At 36.4% G+C, this 19,017-nt stretch overlaps 1 protein-coding gene across 1 annotated transcript in view; it reads left to right on the top strand.

Moving 5' to 3' along the window:
- Positions 1–436: 436 nt before the first annotated feature.
- The window catches only part of LOC134244487 (uncharacterized), a gene marked incomplete at its 5' end in the record, with an annotated part of 32,742 nt that continues 14,161 nt past the window's right edge, over positions 437–19,017 (top strand). The window contains 10 exons of the mRNA XM_062726754.1: positions 437–564; positions 4,035–5,343; positions 7,395–7,453; positions 7,488–7,530; positions 8,683–8,798; positions 9,051–9,127; positions 9,311–9,466; positions 13,397–13,553; positions 13,794–14,377; positions 14,807–15,046. Of these exons, the coding sequence (XP_062582738.1) occupies positions 437–564; positions 4,035–5,343; positions 7,395–7,453; positions 7,488–7,530; positions 8,683–8,798; positions 9,051–9,127; positions 9,311–9,466; positions 13,397–13,553; positions 13,794–14,377; positions 14,807–15,046 (2,869 nt within the window). The remainder of the gene's footprint in view (positions 565–4,034; positions 5,344–7,394; positions 7,454–7,487; positions 7,531–8,682; positions 8,799–9,050; positions 9,128–9,310; positions 9,467–13,396; positions 13,554–13,793; positions 14,378–14,806; positions 15,047–19,017) is intronic.

The raw sequence follows: 19,017 nt of genomic DNA, 5'->3' as shown, positions 1-19,017 counted from the left end.
GTATACACTAGCAGCCTCCCTCTCCTTTAGTTCTAATTCTGTATCCCACTGAAGAACAGCCGAGTGTTTATACAAGAGAAGATTTGTATACACTAAGGATTTAGGGATGATGTTTTTTTTTGTTCTGAAGCTGATCAATTAATTTATACATTAGAGGAATTTCCAGGTAATGGCAGACATGAAACAATTAGAACATCATTCAGTTTAAGAAACAAACTGCATACCATTCTACTCTGACTCTCTTTCCATATCTAGGATTGCCGAAATACGACTGAAATATGGCCGATTTTTGGCATAAAACAACAATAATCAGTCAATCATTATCTGGGGAAAACTAGTTATTAATAGTTGTCTTATGTTTGTGAAAGTCCCTCTAAATCTATGGAAATAGAGACAATCACGATATCAAATGCAATTTTTAAAGTTTAATATAAAGTAATTAAAAATATTATTCCAATTTTGCTGTTGTCTTTACAGTGGTTTGTGGTCCAGTCCTTAGGAGTACATCAGCTATGGGTCACGGCAGAGAATCGCTGGGGAAAACAGAGCAAGTCTGTTTATGTGGTAAGAATATCTGACTTGATCGTACATACTGGCTAGCTTATATTTTTTATACAGCGTTTTTTTTTTTAGCTGGGTGCTAATTTTGGCATTTTGTTATAGGTAGATGAAATTTTAATTGCTAAAAAAGTCAGCTAGTCATACATGCCAACTTTTGAAAATTCTCATGGTGGATGTTCATACATGTGATAATTTCTAGCCCAAATACTGTACAGCAGCCTTCAAAATACTGGAATTTGGGTGAAAATACTGTACATCGCTAATCAAAATACTGTACAAAAAACGGTACAAAATATTGACCCAAAAAACCATATAAGGTGTTTATTTTTCAATTATAAATTTTAAATCAATGTACAGGTGCAACACTGCATTACATATGTGTTGATTTATTATTATTTTCAAGAAAATCTTGAAGAATTTTGAATATCGGCATTAAACTAGGCTAAATGCTAAAAATGTACAGTATTTATAAAAACAGTTTATTGTATGAGTCTGGTCGTTTGCATTCAGCTGCAATTTTCAAATTGTATTAAAAAAAATTATTTCTCTTAATCTGTGTTTGAATAGGCAATACGTATACCTATGATCAAATAATGGACTAAATTTCGTTTTGCTGTCACTAAGTGTCTCTGATTGTTGTGAATGGCCGTTTTCTCTTTGAAATGTCTTTAGTTTTAATTAAAAACCCTTGATAAAGGTCCAATTAAAAAACAATCAGCCAAATAAAACGCTTTGATATCACCTAATTATGATGTAATTACCGCGGGAATATTTCACACCTTCGCTCTCGATGTTTTGTTTACATTTATCAAGCGCAGTAAGTCACGCATAGTTCGAGATTTCCTGTCTTGCGAGAGCGGGAATGAAAGAAAAATGGCGGTTTCCGGTTAACATTGTAAACAATTCAAAATACGGTACACATTTTCATTTCCCGTGAATTTTGGTGTACCGCCGGGACGCCGTGATGGGGGTCGAAAATACGGGACATTTCTGTACAGCCGGTACATATCACATGTATGGATGTTGTGCGTGACGACAATTTTCAAAGCTTTAAATTCGCTACATTTTGTCGTGAAATTAAATGATTATGAAATACTTTTTTTTAAAATTATAATATTGATAGCACTTATGAATACAAAACAATACAAATTAAAGTTTTATTTTTCCAAATTTAAATATCTTTGCTTAATAGTTGTCACTCTGTTCAGTTAATTAGTATATAGGTCCCTGCTCTGTTCTATTAATTTACATTTTGTTTCTGGTATGTACCCTTAAAATCAAGTGTCACTTTATTACCTATAAGTAAGTATATAGACAGTGTCACAGTGCATCATTAATTTTATCCCACACATGAAACAATTTAAAGAAATAGGCCTAATTAAATCATGAATTTTTTAACACAAGCCCCACCCCTACCCATCCCAAAGAAAAATTAAAATTGTAAAAGACTACATCATGAACATGATAAACTTTTGCAGTCTTGGCAATGTCATATGGGTCTTTGGTATTTCCTTGACCATGTTGACATATATGTAACAAAGAAATACAATGTACAATATGAGTATGATCTATGGGAGAAAGGGGGGGGGTTCAGTGTACTCAACATGAGAATATTATTTAATCTAAATTATTTTCAATATTTTTTTAAATTGACAAACTATTCAATATTTTTATTATTAGCAGTTAAAATCAGCAGCTATGTATGCTTTGAAATTTTCTACTTTCGTTTTCAAAAAACGATCTTTTTGGATTCATACATGTGATATGTACCGGCGGTACAGGAAATGTCCCGTATTTTTCGACCCCCATCACGGTGTCCCGGCGGTACAACAAAATTCACGGGAAATGAAAATGTGTACCGTATTTTGATATGTTTACCGGAAACCGCCATTTTTCTTTCATTCTCGCTCTCGCAACACCGGAAATCTCGAAGTATGCGTGACTTACTGCCCTTAATTAATGTAAACAAAACAGCATGAACGAAGGTGTGAAATATTCCCGTGATGATTACACCGCAATTAGGAGATATCAAAGCGTTTTGTTTAGCTGATTGCTTTTCAATAGGACAGGTTTATCAAGGATTCTTTTTAACTGTAATTTATTAAGAGTAAAGACGTTTCAAAGAAAACACCATTCACAAGAATTAGAGACACTTTGTGACACCAAAACGAAAATTCGTCCATTATTTGATCAGGCATACGTATTGTCTATTTAAACACAGATTAAAAGAAATGATTTTTAGTACAATTTTAATAATGCAGCTGAATGGAAATGACCAGATTCATACAATAAAGTGTTTTTAAACACTGTACTTTTTACTAAGTTCAGCATTTAGCATAGTTTTATGCCGAAATTCAAAATTCTTCAAGAGTTTCTTGAAATGAAAAATAATTAAATCATGATACATGTTATGCAGTGGTGCACCTGAACATTGATTTGAAATTTATTATTAAAAAATAAACATCTTACATTGTTTTTTGGTCGATATTTTGTACCTTTTTTTGGTTAGCAATGTACAGTATTTTCACCCAAATTCCAGTATTCTGAAGGCTGCTGTACAGTATCTGGGTCTAGAAATTATCACATGTATGTGGATTCCAATTTTATTATTTGATTATCATTTTATTGACTTTAATTTTTTTTTTAATACAATGACTGTAAATTAAGCCCTTAATCTATGTGTTTCACTTCGCATACCCCTTCAAACTGAAAAGGTTAATCCCCTAACTGCTCCAGGCTATAAGCTACCTGTACCTGGACAGCAGCGTGTGCGTTGAAGCGAGAAGTGATTTCCTGTCCCTAATTAACTCTGCATGCTAAATAAACAATGATACTTATCTGTGTGCATTGAATAAACAACTCTGATATTCTTATCCTGATTGACAAAATTCTGCGGTAGGGAAACTGAAAATCTGAATTTTCTCAAATCGGGAAAGTGGGGCAATTTTTCTCTCCCGATCGGGAAGGCGTGTTGAAAGGTTAAAATCGGGAGAATCCCGCCTAAATCGGGAAAGTTGGCATGTATGCAGCTAGTACTCTATTTAGTGTCCATCTGCAGAGAGTTGAAACCCTGCGTCCCCTAAAATAAATTACGCTAAAATTATTCACATGCTATTGAGCAGGAAAAGTGCCAAATTTTACACCTCGCCAAGAAAACTTGCTATATGGTAAAGTATATAGTTAAATATATAAACAAGTTAAAAATAAGGAAAATTAATTAGTACATTCGGAATGGTTGCCTGCTTGTTCACTGAAAGTTTGACTATCAGAGACAGTTTCAAAAATTTCTGAAGTTATTTCTAGACATGAATACAAATTAAAAAAAATTTCCATTTGGCTTAAAAGAGCATTTTATTTACTTATCAAGAAAGTTATATCCTAAAAGATAGTTGAAGTTGTAAGAAATAAAGAATGTTTTAAATTGTCTCCTTTTTAAATTGTTTTTTAACAAGCATTTTATTATTCATTTTTAGGTTGTGATACAGCGGAATCTCTCCGATCTCAAATTTTCATTGGTGGATCCGGATTCTCATGTTGTTCCTTCTGGGACAGCGGTAAGCTTTTTGATCCAGGCTGAAATTCACAGCCGGTTCAACTCCACTCTGATCATTGACTCCCTGGATGGTCACACACACGAGGCCTCGCTAGAGGACACGGAGGGACAGACACTGGCCCTGAACTGCACCCTGGGAGAAATGTTCGTGACCGCCACCTACGGCATAGGCTGCCTCCTCAATGTCAGATTTGAACATGCTTTTGAAAAAGAGGCAGTGTACAGACCGACAGCCAGAATATTCAGTGGTAATTTTTCTGAAGTCGTGGAGTTGGATTCTGAGTTACTTGTCATGAAACGCCTGGGTTTTTCCCAGGTTGTCTCCCCTGGAGTCTGCTCTGTTGGACAAGCTTGTGAGTTTGATTTGCAGTGTGAACCATTCTCCATATTTGCAAACGTTACATGGACTATTTCTAAAAACAACAACTCCCTGGATGTGATCCAGGGCTCGTTAAAGCTGAGCTACGTTTTCACAGAGCCTGGTTACTACCATATTTCTACACTGACTCAGAACAGACTCAGTAGTGTGTCTGAGTCCACTAATGTCCAGGTCTTAGTTCCCCTATCAGACCTGTACATCCAGTGTGAGGGGGGGCCTGTATACCCAGAATCGGAACCTGTTCTTTGTCGAGCTGACGTAATGGAAGGCAGTAATGCACAGTTCACTTGGAGTGTACAGCCAAACAACACAGGCTTTGTGCGGTCTGAAGTTCAGCCAATCAGAATAGAGAATACAAATCTCTCATCGGAGGCAGTGTTTACGTTTCATAATAAGGGGTCATACAATGTCAGTGTCACTGTGTATAACAGGGTCAGTAAACTCACAAGTTATGTCGACCGCCTCGTCCAGATACAGGAGAAGATACAGTGTGTCGTGATGAAGAGGGAACGGTCCACCTACCCCAGGGGCGTGGTCAGGCAAGGGGAGGTCACTCTGTTTCTGGTGAAGACTTGTGGGGGGAGTCATGTGAGGTTAGAATTTGATCTGGGGACAGGCAGACAGACGGCCAAAGTTCTGTACATAAAAGAGGAAGATTTGTATGAAGTGAACTTACGATTCTCAAGAGAGGGACAGCATACTGTGGCTGTTTTTGCTTTTAATGACATGTCTGAAGTGGAGTTTTCGACTCGCGTGTTGGTCCAGCGGCAGATTAATGGATTATCCCTGGAACTGAACCCGAATCAGCCCCATGTCAACTCGCCTCTTGTCTTTATGGTTACCGAAAAAGGTAGGATTTTAATATAAAATAGTAAAATACTTCCATTTTTATTTGTTTTCTATTTATTTATATAAAATCATTTTGGATCCCCAGTAATGAATTTCTTACGGTTATAACGAAGAACATATAGCAAAGTTTATTTGTTTTCTCTATGATAACTGTTTGAGAGTTAGTTGAGTTGATTTCTTGATCATTCTATCAGTCTGAGAATGTAAATTTGGCCAATCAATAGGCTAGGAGCTAAGGAGGCCTAATATGCTTGTAAATCTCATTGTGCTGTCTAAGTGTTTGAAGTCAGTAGGCGGGAACTATTGAAATTGACATTGAGGTCCTTGTGTAATTTTAAATCTCAGGGGCTGAAATAGGTAATTTGTTATATCCATATAAGGAATTCCTTTAATCTATATAGCTGGGGATCCAATATATGTACAGTACTCACTATAGAGATGTAACAACTAAAGGCTCACTTTACCACAAACATTTCTAATTTTTTTCCTGAAAGTAAACTTGCAACTTGTAAAATCAAAAAAAAAATGAATGAAAATAAAATTAAGGTACAATCAATTTGAAGCTGATGAAAAAAAATTTGCTAATAGAAACGATGGAATCAAAATTCTGTAATGGATGAAAGATGATGATTTTTTAAATGTCAAACTTTATTACCTAATTACTTATATAATTAGGAGTCAGAGGGTTTGATTGACAGATCCTAAAATTGCCAGCCCAGACGTAAAAGTGAAATGAACTCTATGTTAAAGGTCTGCTGCCAACAAAAGACTGTGTATTCACATAAAAATACACACACTCAGATTTCTTATTTGGAAAAGAAATCATGGCTTTTATTTAGCATTGGAAAAAAGTCTTGACATTAACTTAACATAATTTCGCGAGAAGCATTGTGATACTCGCAAAATAAAATACCTGCTTTTATTTTTATGGCGTTGATATCCATGTAAATTCTTTTGATCAACCATCCATTGCAAATTATTAGATTTGATGTATAAGAGCCATCTCACGATAATAAGAACTGTCTCGGAAAAAATATAAAGAATTTACAGTAGCAACAAATATCTGGTTAAAATTTTGTAACACTTAGACATATCCATGGTATTCACAACACATGTATTAGTGTTCAAGATTGTTAAGTTCAACTGTTCGTATGTTCAATATTGGTACATGTAGAATGTTTCAGTTATATCACCTGTTATACAGTGATTGGGATAAGCACGCGCCCTGCGCCATAGTCGCATTAAATTTCAAAATGTCACATTAAAATTAAAATCGCTGCGCCAACGTGGCGCATATATAATCATTCACTACATACTTTTAAACTTTGAGCTTTCCCCCAAGCGCTTGTAGTACTTCCCAAAACAATCGCTGTCAATTTAAGCTTGATAAAATAGTATTTAATGTCGTTCAATTAAAGCGTTCTTAAAACTTTCTTTTCTCCAGTATTAATCAAACAGTTACGTGTTTTGTGATTGGCTAATGCGCATCAAATAAACTGGTGTCTGGCGTGCAGCATGCTGCCTAAGAAAATACCTCATACATAAAAAGGCAACATTTCTTAATTTTTAACAATCCTAACAAACAGAATTGAAGTATTCAATATTAGATAGAAATAACAGTGTTGACAGAACATTGGAGATGAATCATTGCGATAAGCAATGGTCAGTGTTTTAAGGCATGAATCGGAGGGAAGCATTGATCAATAGGCTTTCATTCATTTTAAAGATGTCAAACATCGGAGACAAAAAATAAAAAAATTGAAATTAATTTGCAGTGTTTATTTATTTTTTGTCACTTGTGAATTTAAATATACTTATTTTGTATCTTTTAATGTTGTCATTCTATAATTTGACAAATTCAATTAAGTCAAGTCAACTGAAATTCTAACAGCAAGTAATCAATTGCAAGTTCGTAACTAGGAAATGTCCCATTAAAAAGTCTGTTTGGCGCATTGAATTTTGAAATGTCACATTGAAACTGACTTGGAGTGCGCCATTGTCACATTTACTCCCTAGCTTATCCCAATCACTGTGTTATATTTTGTTTCGTAGGAAATGTGTGCCGTCGAGATGACCTGGTTTACAGATTTACGTTCTCTGACGGAAATGAAGTGCAATGGTCAGTGTTAAGGCAACATTAGATAGCAATCAGGAGTGTTTACTGTCAACGTTACCGTTAACAACCTAGGTATCAGTCCTTTAAAATTCATAAAGACAAGTTTTTAAATTTTTCTTAACAATATAAGGCTAATAATTATTCCATTCTTAAGGCATCACCAGACAGCAATAGTCAGTGTTAAGGCAACATAAGATAGCAATACTGTAGATTCCTAATTTTTCGTGAGTACTTTTTATCGCGAACTGGACCTTCAATGTCAAATCGCGAGAATTATAATTCGCGAATGGAAGGTTGATTAACGAAATTTACATAGATTTTGGCACCATAAAAATAAAAGCGAGTAATATTACACGGAAATTAATTAATCACATATAAATAGGAATCTACAGTAGTCGATTTTGTCCAAGTCCTGTCCTAAAGGTGGGCTAGTACAATAATAAAGGGTTTCAACATAGTTAGGGAAAACGGAATGTGGCAAAATATACAAATGCAAAGATAGAAGTTCAACAAATAAAATTTCATTGGATTTAGTGGTCATAATAGTTAAGGGTTTTACATAGGAAGGCTTAGTGGCCTATTGGCTTCTTTATAAAATTCTCTTTCTGTAAACAAGATTCAACATGAAATAATTAAAAAAAATTCATGGAGTCAATAAATTTACATGTTTTAAAAAATTATTTATTACATTATTTTGGGGGTTTTATGAGAAGTGATATATGACTAATTTGGAGAGAAACTCTTAGATATATTGAGGTTGAAATTGATTCAGACATGAAAATTAAAATAATACTGTAATTAAATTTCCTATTTTGGATTCTGATAATAAGTCAAGGTTGATCTTCAGAATTAAGTTTTAAGTCTTGGTTATAGTCATTAAATCCGCGGTTGTAGAAGCCAGACAGAGAAAACGTTATTTAACTTCCTCCTCTGATTTAATAACTCGGAGAACAGTTTCTACGAGACAGTCAGGTTTTTATGATGTCAGTATTTCTATAGGAACTTGTACTTGATCAATATTACAGCAGTTATGTCATTAAAAAGATCCAAGAATGTAGAAACTTAACTCTGGATAGCAAAGTCACATACATTGATCTTTTTTGCATAAGAACATAAAGAAAAGCATTAAAGAATGAACAGACCTTTGAAAATCTTTAACAATCAACAACAAATAAAATCAATTTTGTTCCTCTTTGATTGTAAAAAAAAGTGTCATTATTTCAGTTGACAGTGTGGCTCTGTTCAGGACCTTCACAGTCAGGAATGATGGGAATTACCCAGTAGCACTATCCAATCCAATCTTCAGTGCTGTAAATCAACCAATCAAATTCAAAGTTCAGGTTAGTGTCTGTTAGGCATTATGGGTATTACCCAGAAATCCAATCAAATCTTTAGTTCTTTAATCAACCAATCAAATTCAAAATTCAGGTGAGTGTCAGTTAGGCAAGATGGGAATTGCCCATTAAGAAATTACGATAATGTTTAAGATAAAGCACCATCAGAGTTATACATTTATGTTACTAGTATATGATGGGAAAAACCCATTTGAAAATTTCATCATCTAACCTGCTGACTCCTTCTGTTTTATACAGGGTGTGGCTATGGAGGCATTTACTATTGAGGTCAAGTTTGGAGATCGAGACGAAGCAGTGGTTGTCTCCTCCATCCAGTAAGTCTACATATATCAGAGAAATCGGTAAAACAAGTGTTTCTGACGGTTACTTCAAATGGCGTCATTTATTAAGGGACACCCTGTAACACCGATATGATTGTTTTGTAACACATACTGCAATAATGTAATGTAAAACAGTAAAGTTGAATTGTAACTCTGACTTGCTCTGTCTTGATGTAGATGGGATCACACCTATGACAAGCCCGGTATTTATGAAGTGTCGGCCGTACTACACACAGTCAGTCTGGGTAACCTAGAGGTCACCAGTGTCGTCATTGTCCAGGAGAAGTTGAAAGAACTGACCATCAGAGCTCCAGGGGTCATCAAAATAGACAGGTAAATTGTGATCAATCATTATAGTTCGAATCCCATATTGAGACTGCATAAACCGAGGTCCCATGTTGCAGTAGATGCTGGTACAAAAAAGATCCCTTCCTGCTCAATGGCCCTGAGTGCCGAGCATTGGACAAAATTTGAAGTGTGTTGATGTCTCCATATGAGTGAAAAATTCTTGAGAGGGACGTTAAACGACATACAATCAATCATTAAACACAGGGAAATTCTAATTTACTGTTATTGATAGGTAAATTATGATCATTCATTAAAACTAACAGGTATATTTTCATCAATCTAGCAGGAATGTGTTTAAGAAGATATAAGGGAATCTGAATGTTTCGTGATTTATATGTTCCTATGATTGGTTAGAGGTCATGTAGTAAAACGGTGCCATAACCAATTATAACATTAATGTGGCAAATTTGTCATTTGTTTATTCCTCCTAATTTCATTAAGGCATTTAACTGAACATAAAAGAAATTTTTTAAATCCAAGTAAGAAAAAGCAATGAAACCTGTTACAATCTCTTCTTCACTTTAAAGGTGTACCCTGAAAACTGAACATGAAGGTTACAGAAATTACCTCAATCATCTAACATTAGGTACAGATTTTGGTATAAATTTAGCAGGTTTGTGTAGATTCAGACATTCCTGAGCTTCTGACTACAGGATGATGAGCAGACAATTATAAACAGGAAGTGGTCGTCTACTGACATCAGCTCGAGTTCTCCTCTGTGTGGCTGGATCAGTTTGTACCGAGTCACTCTCACTCAATGATTCTGAGCTGTCGTGTAGGGAGGGTGAAATCTGTAGCCACACTCTGATTAGATTAACATTAAAACGTGGAACAAATTATGTAATCTTCAAAAGACTTCTCTTTAAAGAGAGGTGAAATACGAATCAATCTTACTGGATTTCAGGGGTAAAAAAATTACATTGTTCTGAACAATGAAGTAGAGTAAGGAAATGTTTTTCCCTCTGGCAGCTGTAGAGAGAATCTCCCCGGCAGGATGGGTTTGTTTATAGGGAGACTGGAATGGATGAAATTAAGAACAACAATCAAAGGTTTTAACTGCAGTGGTTAGGCATTGGAGCTTTCATTTGTTTATCAACTTTTCAGTTTTCCAATGAGTCGACTCCTTCTCTGCACAATGTTAGATAATTGGTCTCATCTCGTAGCTCTGCTGCTGGGACAAGTGAATCATTTCGGAAGGGGGAGGGCTATTTCTGTCCAAGTATTTATTATTTTATGAATTTTTTTTAAAAATCCCTATGTTATGGGAAATTTATTTTTAAGACTAAAAACATAATGAAAAAAGATTATAATGAAATTTTCAGACTTGATTTTTATCATACCTTAACTTAATTCCTATGTAAAAATAAAAATCAGAGACAGGAAACCAAAAAAAAAAAAAAAGCAAAATCCCCACACTAATACCCCCCCCCCCCCCCCAGAGTGTCATAAATTAAAATTTGGAGACTAAGCACTTAAGAAACAGTGTAGATTGAAGTTAAATTGTGATAGGAATAAAAATTGAAAAGTATGTGAAAATATCAACCGCAATTAAGACCCCTGCAGGTGTTGGGTGGAGCTCACCTACACTGAAAAGCAATTATTGAACAAGAAACATTTTAACAAAGTATTAACCCAGCACTCTTCAGAATACACACACTAGAACCAGCTAACCAGCCGTTCTAAGGAAAAGTTTAGGTAATCAGCCTTTAATTACTGAAGCACGAAGCCACGTGCCACAATTCCAATTTTAAACAAGTATTACTCTCTAAAGAAAAACATGTGGTGATGATCAGGGGAAAAAAAGATATTGAAAAAAACAGAAAGCCCCAATATATGAGGTGAAATGAAAAACCACAGGGTGATTAAGGTGAACTCTATTTTTTTTCTTAGAATTGCAGATTTTTTTGCTATTTTGTGTTTTCGGTTAAGTGTAATATTTTTAAAACAAATATGTTCTGTTGTCAGCAAACCTAATAACTGTCTCTCACCATTGTTTCTATTATTTTTTCTGTAACAAGGTGGGTGGACTTTTTAGACTTAATTTATGTCTGGAAATCTTGTTATCTGTTTAAGCATGTGTGGAGTCTATGGAACGCCAAATTAACATGTATTCAAATATTTGTACCTATCTTCAAATAATTGTACCTATCTTCAATTGAATTGTACCTATCTTCAAATGAATTGTACCTATGTTTAAATCAATTGTACCTATCTTCAAATGAATTAAAGATAGGTACAATTCAATTATACCTATCTTTAATTCATTTGAAGATAGGTACAATTGATTTGAAGATAGGTACAAATGCAATGAATTGAAGATAGGTATAATTGATTTAAAGATAGGTACAATTGAATTGAACCTATCTTTAATTACTAAGATATTGGCAAAAACAACTACTCCCTTTATCATACGCCATTTCCGATACGTCACAGCTGGCGCGAAAGTTTATTGGAATCTTCATCTGACTGCAATAGATAAACTTACATGAGGTGCATGTGTATTTTATAAGTATATGACGCTTTTTGCACATTTTGAATTAACCTTTATTTCCCCTTTCATCCTTGTTGTCGTCGCTCTGTAGGTTCTGTGCGTTTCCCTCCATACTCAATATTGTCTCCAAGGGAGCGTTCATTCTTCACCAACAACATAAAACGAATTGGACCTAGGTATAATTGAATTGTACCTATCTTCAAATCCTTTGTGGATATGTCTTAATTGAACCTATCTTCAAATCAATTGTACCTATCTTTAAATCAATTATACCTATCTTCAAATGAATTAGAGATAGGTATAATTCAATTGAACTTATCTTTAATTGAATTGAAGATAGGTGTTATTCTATTAAAGATAGGTATAATTCATTTGTACCTAGGTATAATTATTTAGAGATAGGTATAATTATTTATACCTATCTTCAATTCAATTATACCTATCTTTAATTCAATTGTACCTATCTTTAATTCAATTGTACCTATCTTCAATTCATTTGAAGATAGGTACAATTATTTGAAGATAGGTGCAATTATTTGAAGATAGGTACAAATATTTGAATATATGTTAATTTGGCGTTCCATAGGAGTCACAGGATTTTCACATGTGTAATTATCCTCAAGATTTTTGAAAGAACCTATTGACATATTTAGCTCACCAGAACCAGGACTCAAATACCGTTCTGTTTAAGCTTCACGTAGTAAATTTTTGTTTTTGATTTGACAAAGTATATTGCCAATCGGGCATTGAATTTAAAGCAGATCTATTTTGTCAGAAATTCCATACTTTTTTGGTCTGATTAAACTTTTTCACATGGCTGTACCAGAGCTGCCAACCCTTATGATTTTGGCATAAGGTGAATGAAATCAGCATCTAAATTACGAATTAGGAATCCTCTCTTTATTCTTCCGATTTCAGTTTTTCTCGTTCAAAGTTTATAATGCCGGTATTTTCATAGCTGGCAGTCTATAGTTTCTACTATTATAATATATTCATGATTCTTACAACGCTTGCTTGTATCATCATTTTGGTTTTAGAATGCCGATCACATTCATGTTAATATTTAAAGTAAACAAACTGGAAACATATTGCATGTCCATTTACAAAACATCTTCAGCAGCAGGGGACATAGGTGGTCCCTAGACCCCGCCTTACTATTTGTCATTTCAGAATCTTGGCAGCTCTGCTTTACTTATATAATCTATCTTTCCTTGTAACAATTATAGAGCTACTGTCTCATCAGAGACTTCCATTTTCTGATGACATATTAGATGATGTTACCTGTCAACTTGTTCTCGTTCTTATTGACATAAATTATTAATTATATAATATTATGGTATTAATTTTTTCAACAAAAAAAAGTAAGCAAGGAAAATGTTACTTGGAAGTTCAAAATTAAAAAGAGAAATAATGAATCATTTCAGAATTTCCAGAGAGCACCTGTTTGAAGCTGAGATAACCGTTGGTGGATCCAAGGAATTGACTGGGGGTGAATCCCAGGATTTTACAGGGAGTGGATCTGGGGTTTTGTACTTCTGGTCCTTAGACAATCGTCAGTCTCCTGCTAGCACTGTTAACTGGGTAATGTGTTATTTATTAATAAAGCAATATTATAAAAAGTGGTACAAGGGAGCTTACTTGTACAACTTGTGGATAAGTGAATATGGCATGCTGCAATGACAGTGTAAAAATGATTCAAACTTTAAAAATTAGTTCATAGAGTTTATCCACTCATTGTTATATGTACAGGAAGAGCAGTTAATGTTCTGTATTTTAAGATTTTGTCGTAAATACTGACTTGACAGGTTATTGACTTTACAGGTTATTGAAGAAATTGACCGGCCTGGTACAACTGTACTAACAGTGGGTGCCCAGAATGACCTTGGAGATAAGTCACTTGCTGTACAGGAGGTGAAGATCCAATACCCTCTCCTTGATGTGACCTTGACCTCCGATCCTACAGTGGAGGGGCGTGTCTGTGACATCACGGTCCGGGTCACAGGAAGTCGGGACGTTGTGTTTGATGTGGATTTTGGTGACAGAGTTCAGGCTTCGTTATCCTCTGATGATGTCGTTGTTACCATAGATACCACCTCTAGCTCGTATCTACCTAAATACACCGCCGTCCTACAACACCAGTACAATCTGAAAAGTCAGTACCAGGTCAAGGTCAATGTGTCTAATGCCGTCTCCTGGGTGACGGGGGATGTCACGGTGATGGTAGGGGAGGCTCTCGGGGATGTTACCCTGGAGATCCTGTCACCCCACAGGGAGCTGCCCGGGGTCTACGTCGTGTCCCTCAGTGATCCACTGACTGTCCGAGTGACCGCCGGCAGGGGAGATAATCTAACCTTCACTTGGGATTTCTCCGAGTATTCTGACGGAGGCACCAAGGACCAGATAGGGTAATATGAGTAGTATTATAAGTATCAAGAAAATTAAAAATAGTAAATGTTTTACAATTGCCAATTGAGAGTTAATTTAAAAATTTTGAGTCCAGTTCAACATACTGTTGGATCTTTTTTTACTTCATAGGTACTGAAAGAGAATTTAATTTTTATAACTAACAAAGTCAAGTTCAATGTACTGTAGATATAAAGATCCTTTTTCACTTCATAGATTCTGTAATAAAAATTTAATTTCTCTAACTAATTGGATTGACTTTTTTCATGATTTTTGTCTGCCGCACACTTTATATATTCCTTTATAAATTTTCTTGATCACAGAACACCTTTGCTAAAAAAAAAAACAGTAGACTGAAAGTAGTTTTTTATTTCATAGAAATATAGACTTTATAGGTATGTACATGTATCACTAGTCTTGTTGTAACACAGGAATGGTAGTTCCAGCACGGCGACCTACGCCTTCAGTATGACGGACATTTTCCCGGTGTCTGTCAGTATCGACAGTCCCTACTACCAGGTGCCCCAGGTGTTCCCATTCAGACACAAGTTCAAGGTCGTCCAGGAAATCCAGGGAGTTTATCTGGAGGTCAAAGGGTCGAGGAAGACAGGAGCCGCCCTCAAACGTGTGAACGGAGAATTACAGACGGAGGAGATACATTTCATAGCCAGGTAAATATATGTGTGTGGAGTTCAGAGGAAAAAAAGGGAAGGGGGATACATTTCCTAGTCAGGTTAACTTAAGTGTGTAAAGATGACAGGGGAATGGAGGGGGTATATTACCATGGAGGGGGTGTATTACCATGGAGGGAGTATATTACCATGGAGGGGGTATATTACCATGGAGGGAGTATATTACCATGGAGGGAGTATATTACCATGGAGGGGGTGTATTACCATGGAGGTAGTATATTACCATGGATGGGGTATATTACCATGGAGGGAGTATATTACCATGGAGGGAGTATATTACCATGGAGGGAGTATATTACCATGGAGGGGGTATATTACCATGGAGGGGGTGTATTACCATGGAGGGGGTATATTACCATGGAGGTAGTATATTACCATGGAGGGGGTATATTACCATGGAGGTAGTATATTACCATGGAGGGAGTATATTACCATGGAGGGAGTATATTACCATGGAGGGGGTATATTACCATGGAGGGGGTATATTACCATGGAGGGAATATATTACCATGGAGGGGTATATTTCCATGGAGGGAGTATATTACCATGGAGGGAGTATATTACCATGGAGGGGGTGTATTACCATGGAGGTAGTATATTACCATGGATGGAATATATTACCATGGAGGGGGTATATTACCATGGAGGGGGTATATTACCATGGAGGGAGTATATTACCATGGAGGGGGTGTATTACCATGGAGGGAGTATATTACGATGGAGGGGGTGTATTACCATGGAGGGGGTATATTACCATGGAGGGGGTATATTACCATGGAGGGAGTATATTCCCATGGATATTACCATGGAGGGAGTATATTACCATGGAGGGGGTGTATTACCATGGAGGGAGTATATTACCATGGAGGGGGTATATTACCATGGAGGGAGTATATTACCATGGAGGGGTATATTACCATGGAGGGGTTATATTACCATGGAGGGAGTATATTACCATGGAGGGAGTATATTACCATGGAGGGGGTATATTACCATGGAGGGGGTATATTACCATGGAGGGGGTATATTACCATGGAGGGAGTATATTACCATGGAGGTAGTATATTACCATGGAGGGGGTATATTACCATGGAGGGGGTATATTACCATGGAGGGGGTATATTACCATGGAGGGAGTATATTACCATGGAGGGAGTATATTACCATGGAGGGAGTATATTACCATGGAGGGAGTATATTACCATGGAGGGGGTATATTACCATGGAGGGGGTATATTACCATGGAGGGAGTATATTACCATGGAGGGGGTGTATTACCATGGAGGGATTATATTACGATGGAGGGGGTGTATTACCATGGAGGGGGTATATTACCATGGAGGGGGTATATTACCATGGAGGGAGTATATTACCATGGAGGGAGTATATTACCATGGAGGGAGTATATTACCATGGAGGGGGTATATTACCATGGAGGGAGTATATTACCATGGAGGGAGTATATTACCATGGAGGGAGTATATTACCATGGAGGGGGTGTATTATCATGGAGGGAGTATATTAACATGGAGGGGGTGTATTACCATGGAGGGAGTATATTACCATGGAGGGAGTATATTACCATGGAGGGAGTATATTACCATGGAGGGGTATATTTCCATGGAGGGAGTATATTACCATGGAGGGGGTGTATTACCATGGAGGGGGTATATTCCCATGGAGGTAGTATATTACCATGGAGGAGGTATATTACCATGGAGGAGGTATATTTCCATGGAGGGGGTATATTACCAGGGAGGGGTATATTTCCATGGAGGGAGTATATTACCATGGAGGGGGTGTATTACCATGGAGGGGGTATATTACCATGGAGGTAGTATATTACCATGGAGGAGGTATATTACCATGGAGGAGGTATATTTCCATTGAGGGGGTATATTACCAGGTATATTACCATGGAGGGGGTATATTACCATGGAGGGAATATATTACCATGGAGGGGGTGTATTACCATGGAGGGAATATATTACCATGGAGGGGGTATATTACCATGGAGGGGGTTTATTACCATGGAGGTAGTATATTACCATGGAGGAGGTATATTACCACGGAGGAGGTATATTACCATGGAGGGGGTATATTACCATGGAGGAGGTATATTACCATGGAGGAGGTATATTACCAGGGAGGGGGTATATTACCAGGGAGGGGGTATATTACCATGGAGGGGGTGTATTACCATGGAGGGGGTATATTACCATGGAGGTAGTATATTACCATGGAGGGGGTATATTACCATGGAGGGGGTATATTACCATGGAGGTAGTATATTACCATGGAGGGGGTATATTACCATGGAGGGGGTATATTACCATGGAGGGAGTATATTACCATGGAGGGAATATATTACCACGGAGGAGGTATATTACCATGGAGGGGGTATATTACCATGGAGGGGGTATATTGCCAGGTATATTACCATGGAGGGGGTATATTACCATGGAGGGGGTGTATTACCATGGAGGGGGTATATTACCATGGAGGGAATATATTACCATTGAGGGAGTATATTACCATGGATGGGGTATTTTCTATTAATATTCTTCCAATGAAAATAGCTGTAACATATGTAGATCAATATGATGTTTGAAACAATATGGCGACCTCCATGCAATTTGATGTGAAAATATATCCAAACAACTTCATACAGCTGTGGGCAGTGGGCACACCTCAAAAGTGGTAGAAAATATTTTTCTTCGTGGATTTTTAGTCAAGAGTTTGACACCACCTTCTACTTGTTGCGGTATCAATTTCTATCAACATTTGATTGGCTTAAATTGATGCACCTAAAATGCAGAACACGGACTCATATGGTCCTTTCAATAATTCTTGAAAACATTTATAATTAACAGAAAAAAAATCAAATTAATAAAACCTTGTTTTTTTAAGCATATATCACATCCTAACTTTCATCCCTTGTAAATATTACTTTTATTTTGAATAAAATAGGAACAGCATTTACTTCAGCCAAAAATCGTTGATTAGTAAAAACTTTGCGTAGACTTGGACTTCGCAGCCAATCAAATTCGTTTGCGCGAGTTCTAAAATTTTCGGCCAAATTTGCCAAGGGTTGAAGAGTAGGTATGGGATCAGAATCTGTTGGCTGGCGAAGATGTGTATGTAAATAAGCAGGCAAAAATGATGACAATTTAATCTTCATAAAAATACCCCCAAAAAGATAAGTGAATTTAAACTGTTTAATTAACATGATTAATCAAATGAAATATAATAATGAAATGAAGAATCTATAAAGGTCACTTTTAATGCATCCGGTAGGTGACTGCTTATTACAGGTTTGACTGTATTTATGATAAGCAATGGTGCCTCTTTCATTTTATTATAGACTAGTTATTAGCTTCATAATACATGTAATAAAACAGACAGAAAAGAAATTAAATATGAAATCAGAAGAGGATATGTAAATGATATTCTCTATCTGTGAACTCCTACAAATATCATCTAACATTTAATTAATTAAGGAAATCCATTGGCAAACTCTCTGTATTCTCATTTCTGTAGCTGTGTGTATTTTATGGAATGGTTTTTCTCTGAGAGATTGTTGGTATGAGTATAGAGCAGCCTGGAGGTTCCCTGTCACCTGTTGACAGATCCCCAGAATCTGCCACGATATGTCTCTGAGAGGTATAAGCTGTCCCTGATCATAGTGAACTAGGGTCTGTAGATCATCTAGAGCTGTTTGTGCTCGCATTGTGTCTACATGTCTGTAGCACAAGATCTCTAGCATGTATAACAGGATAAAGGGTGGGACATGTAATGAAAACCAGTGGTTCTGTAGAGCAGAGTGTTGTTCTGGTATCAGTTCACTGATGTAATGGATTTCATTGAAAAGTGTGACAATCCAAGCTACAGCCTGTCTCATCTTTGTAGACCAGGACTGTCCCCCTACAGCCTCAGTATACCTCTCTGTA

The sequence above is a fragment of the Saccostrea cucullata genome, unplaced genomic scaffold (genome assembly GCF_032062105.1).
Source record: "Saccostrea cucullata isolate Sc308-1 unplaced genomic scaffold, CSIRO_AGI_Scuc_v1 ctg11156, whole genome shotgun sequence".
NCBI classification, from domain to species: domain Eukaryota; kingdom Metazoa; phylum Mollusca; class Bivalvia; order Ostreida; family Ostreidae; genus Saccostrea; species Saccostrea cuccullata.
This window is presented reverse-complemented; position numbering and strand designations above follow the sequence as displayed.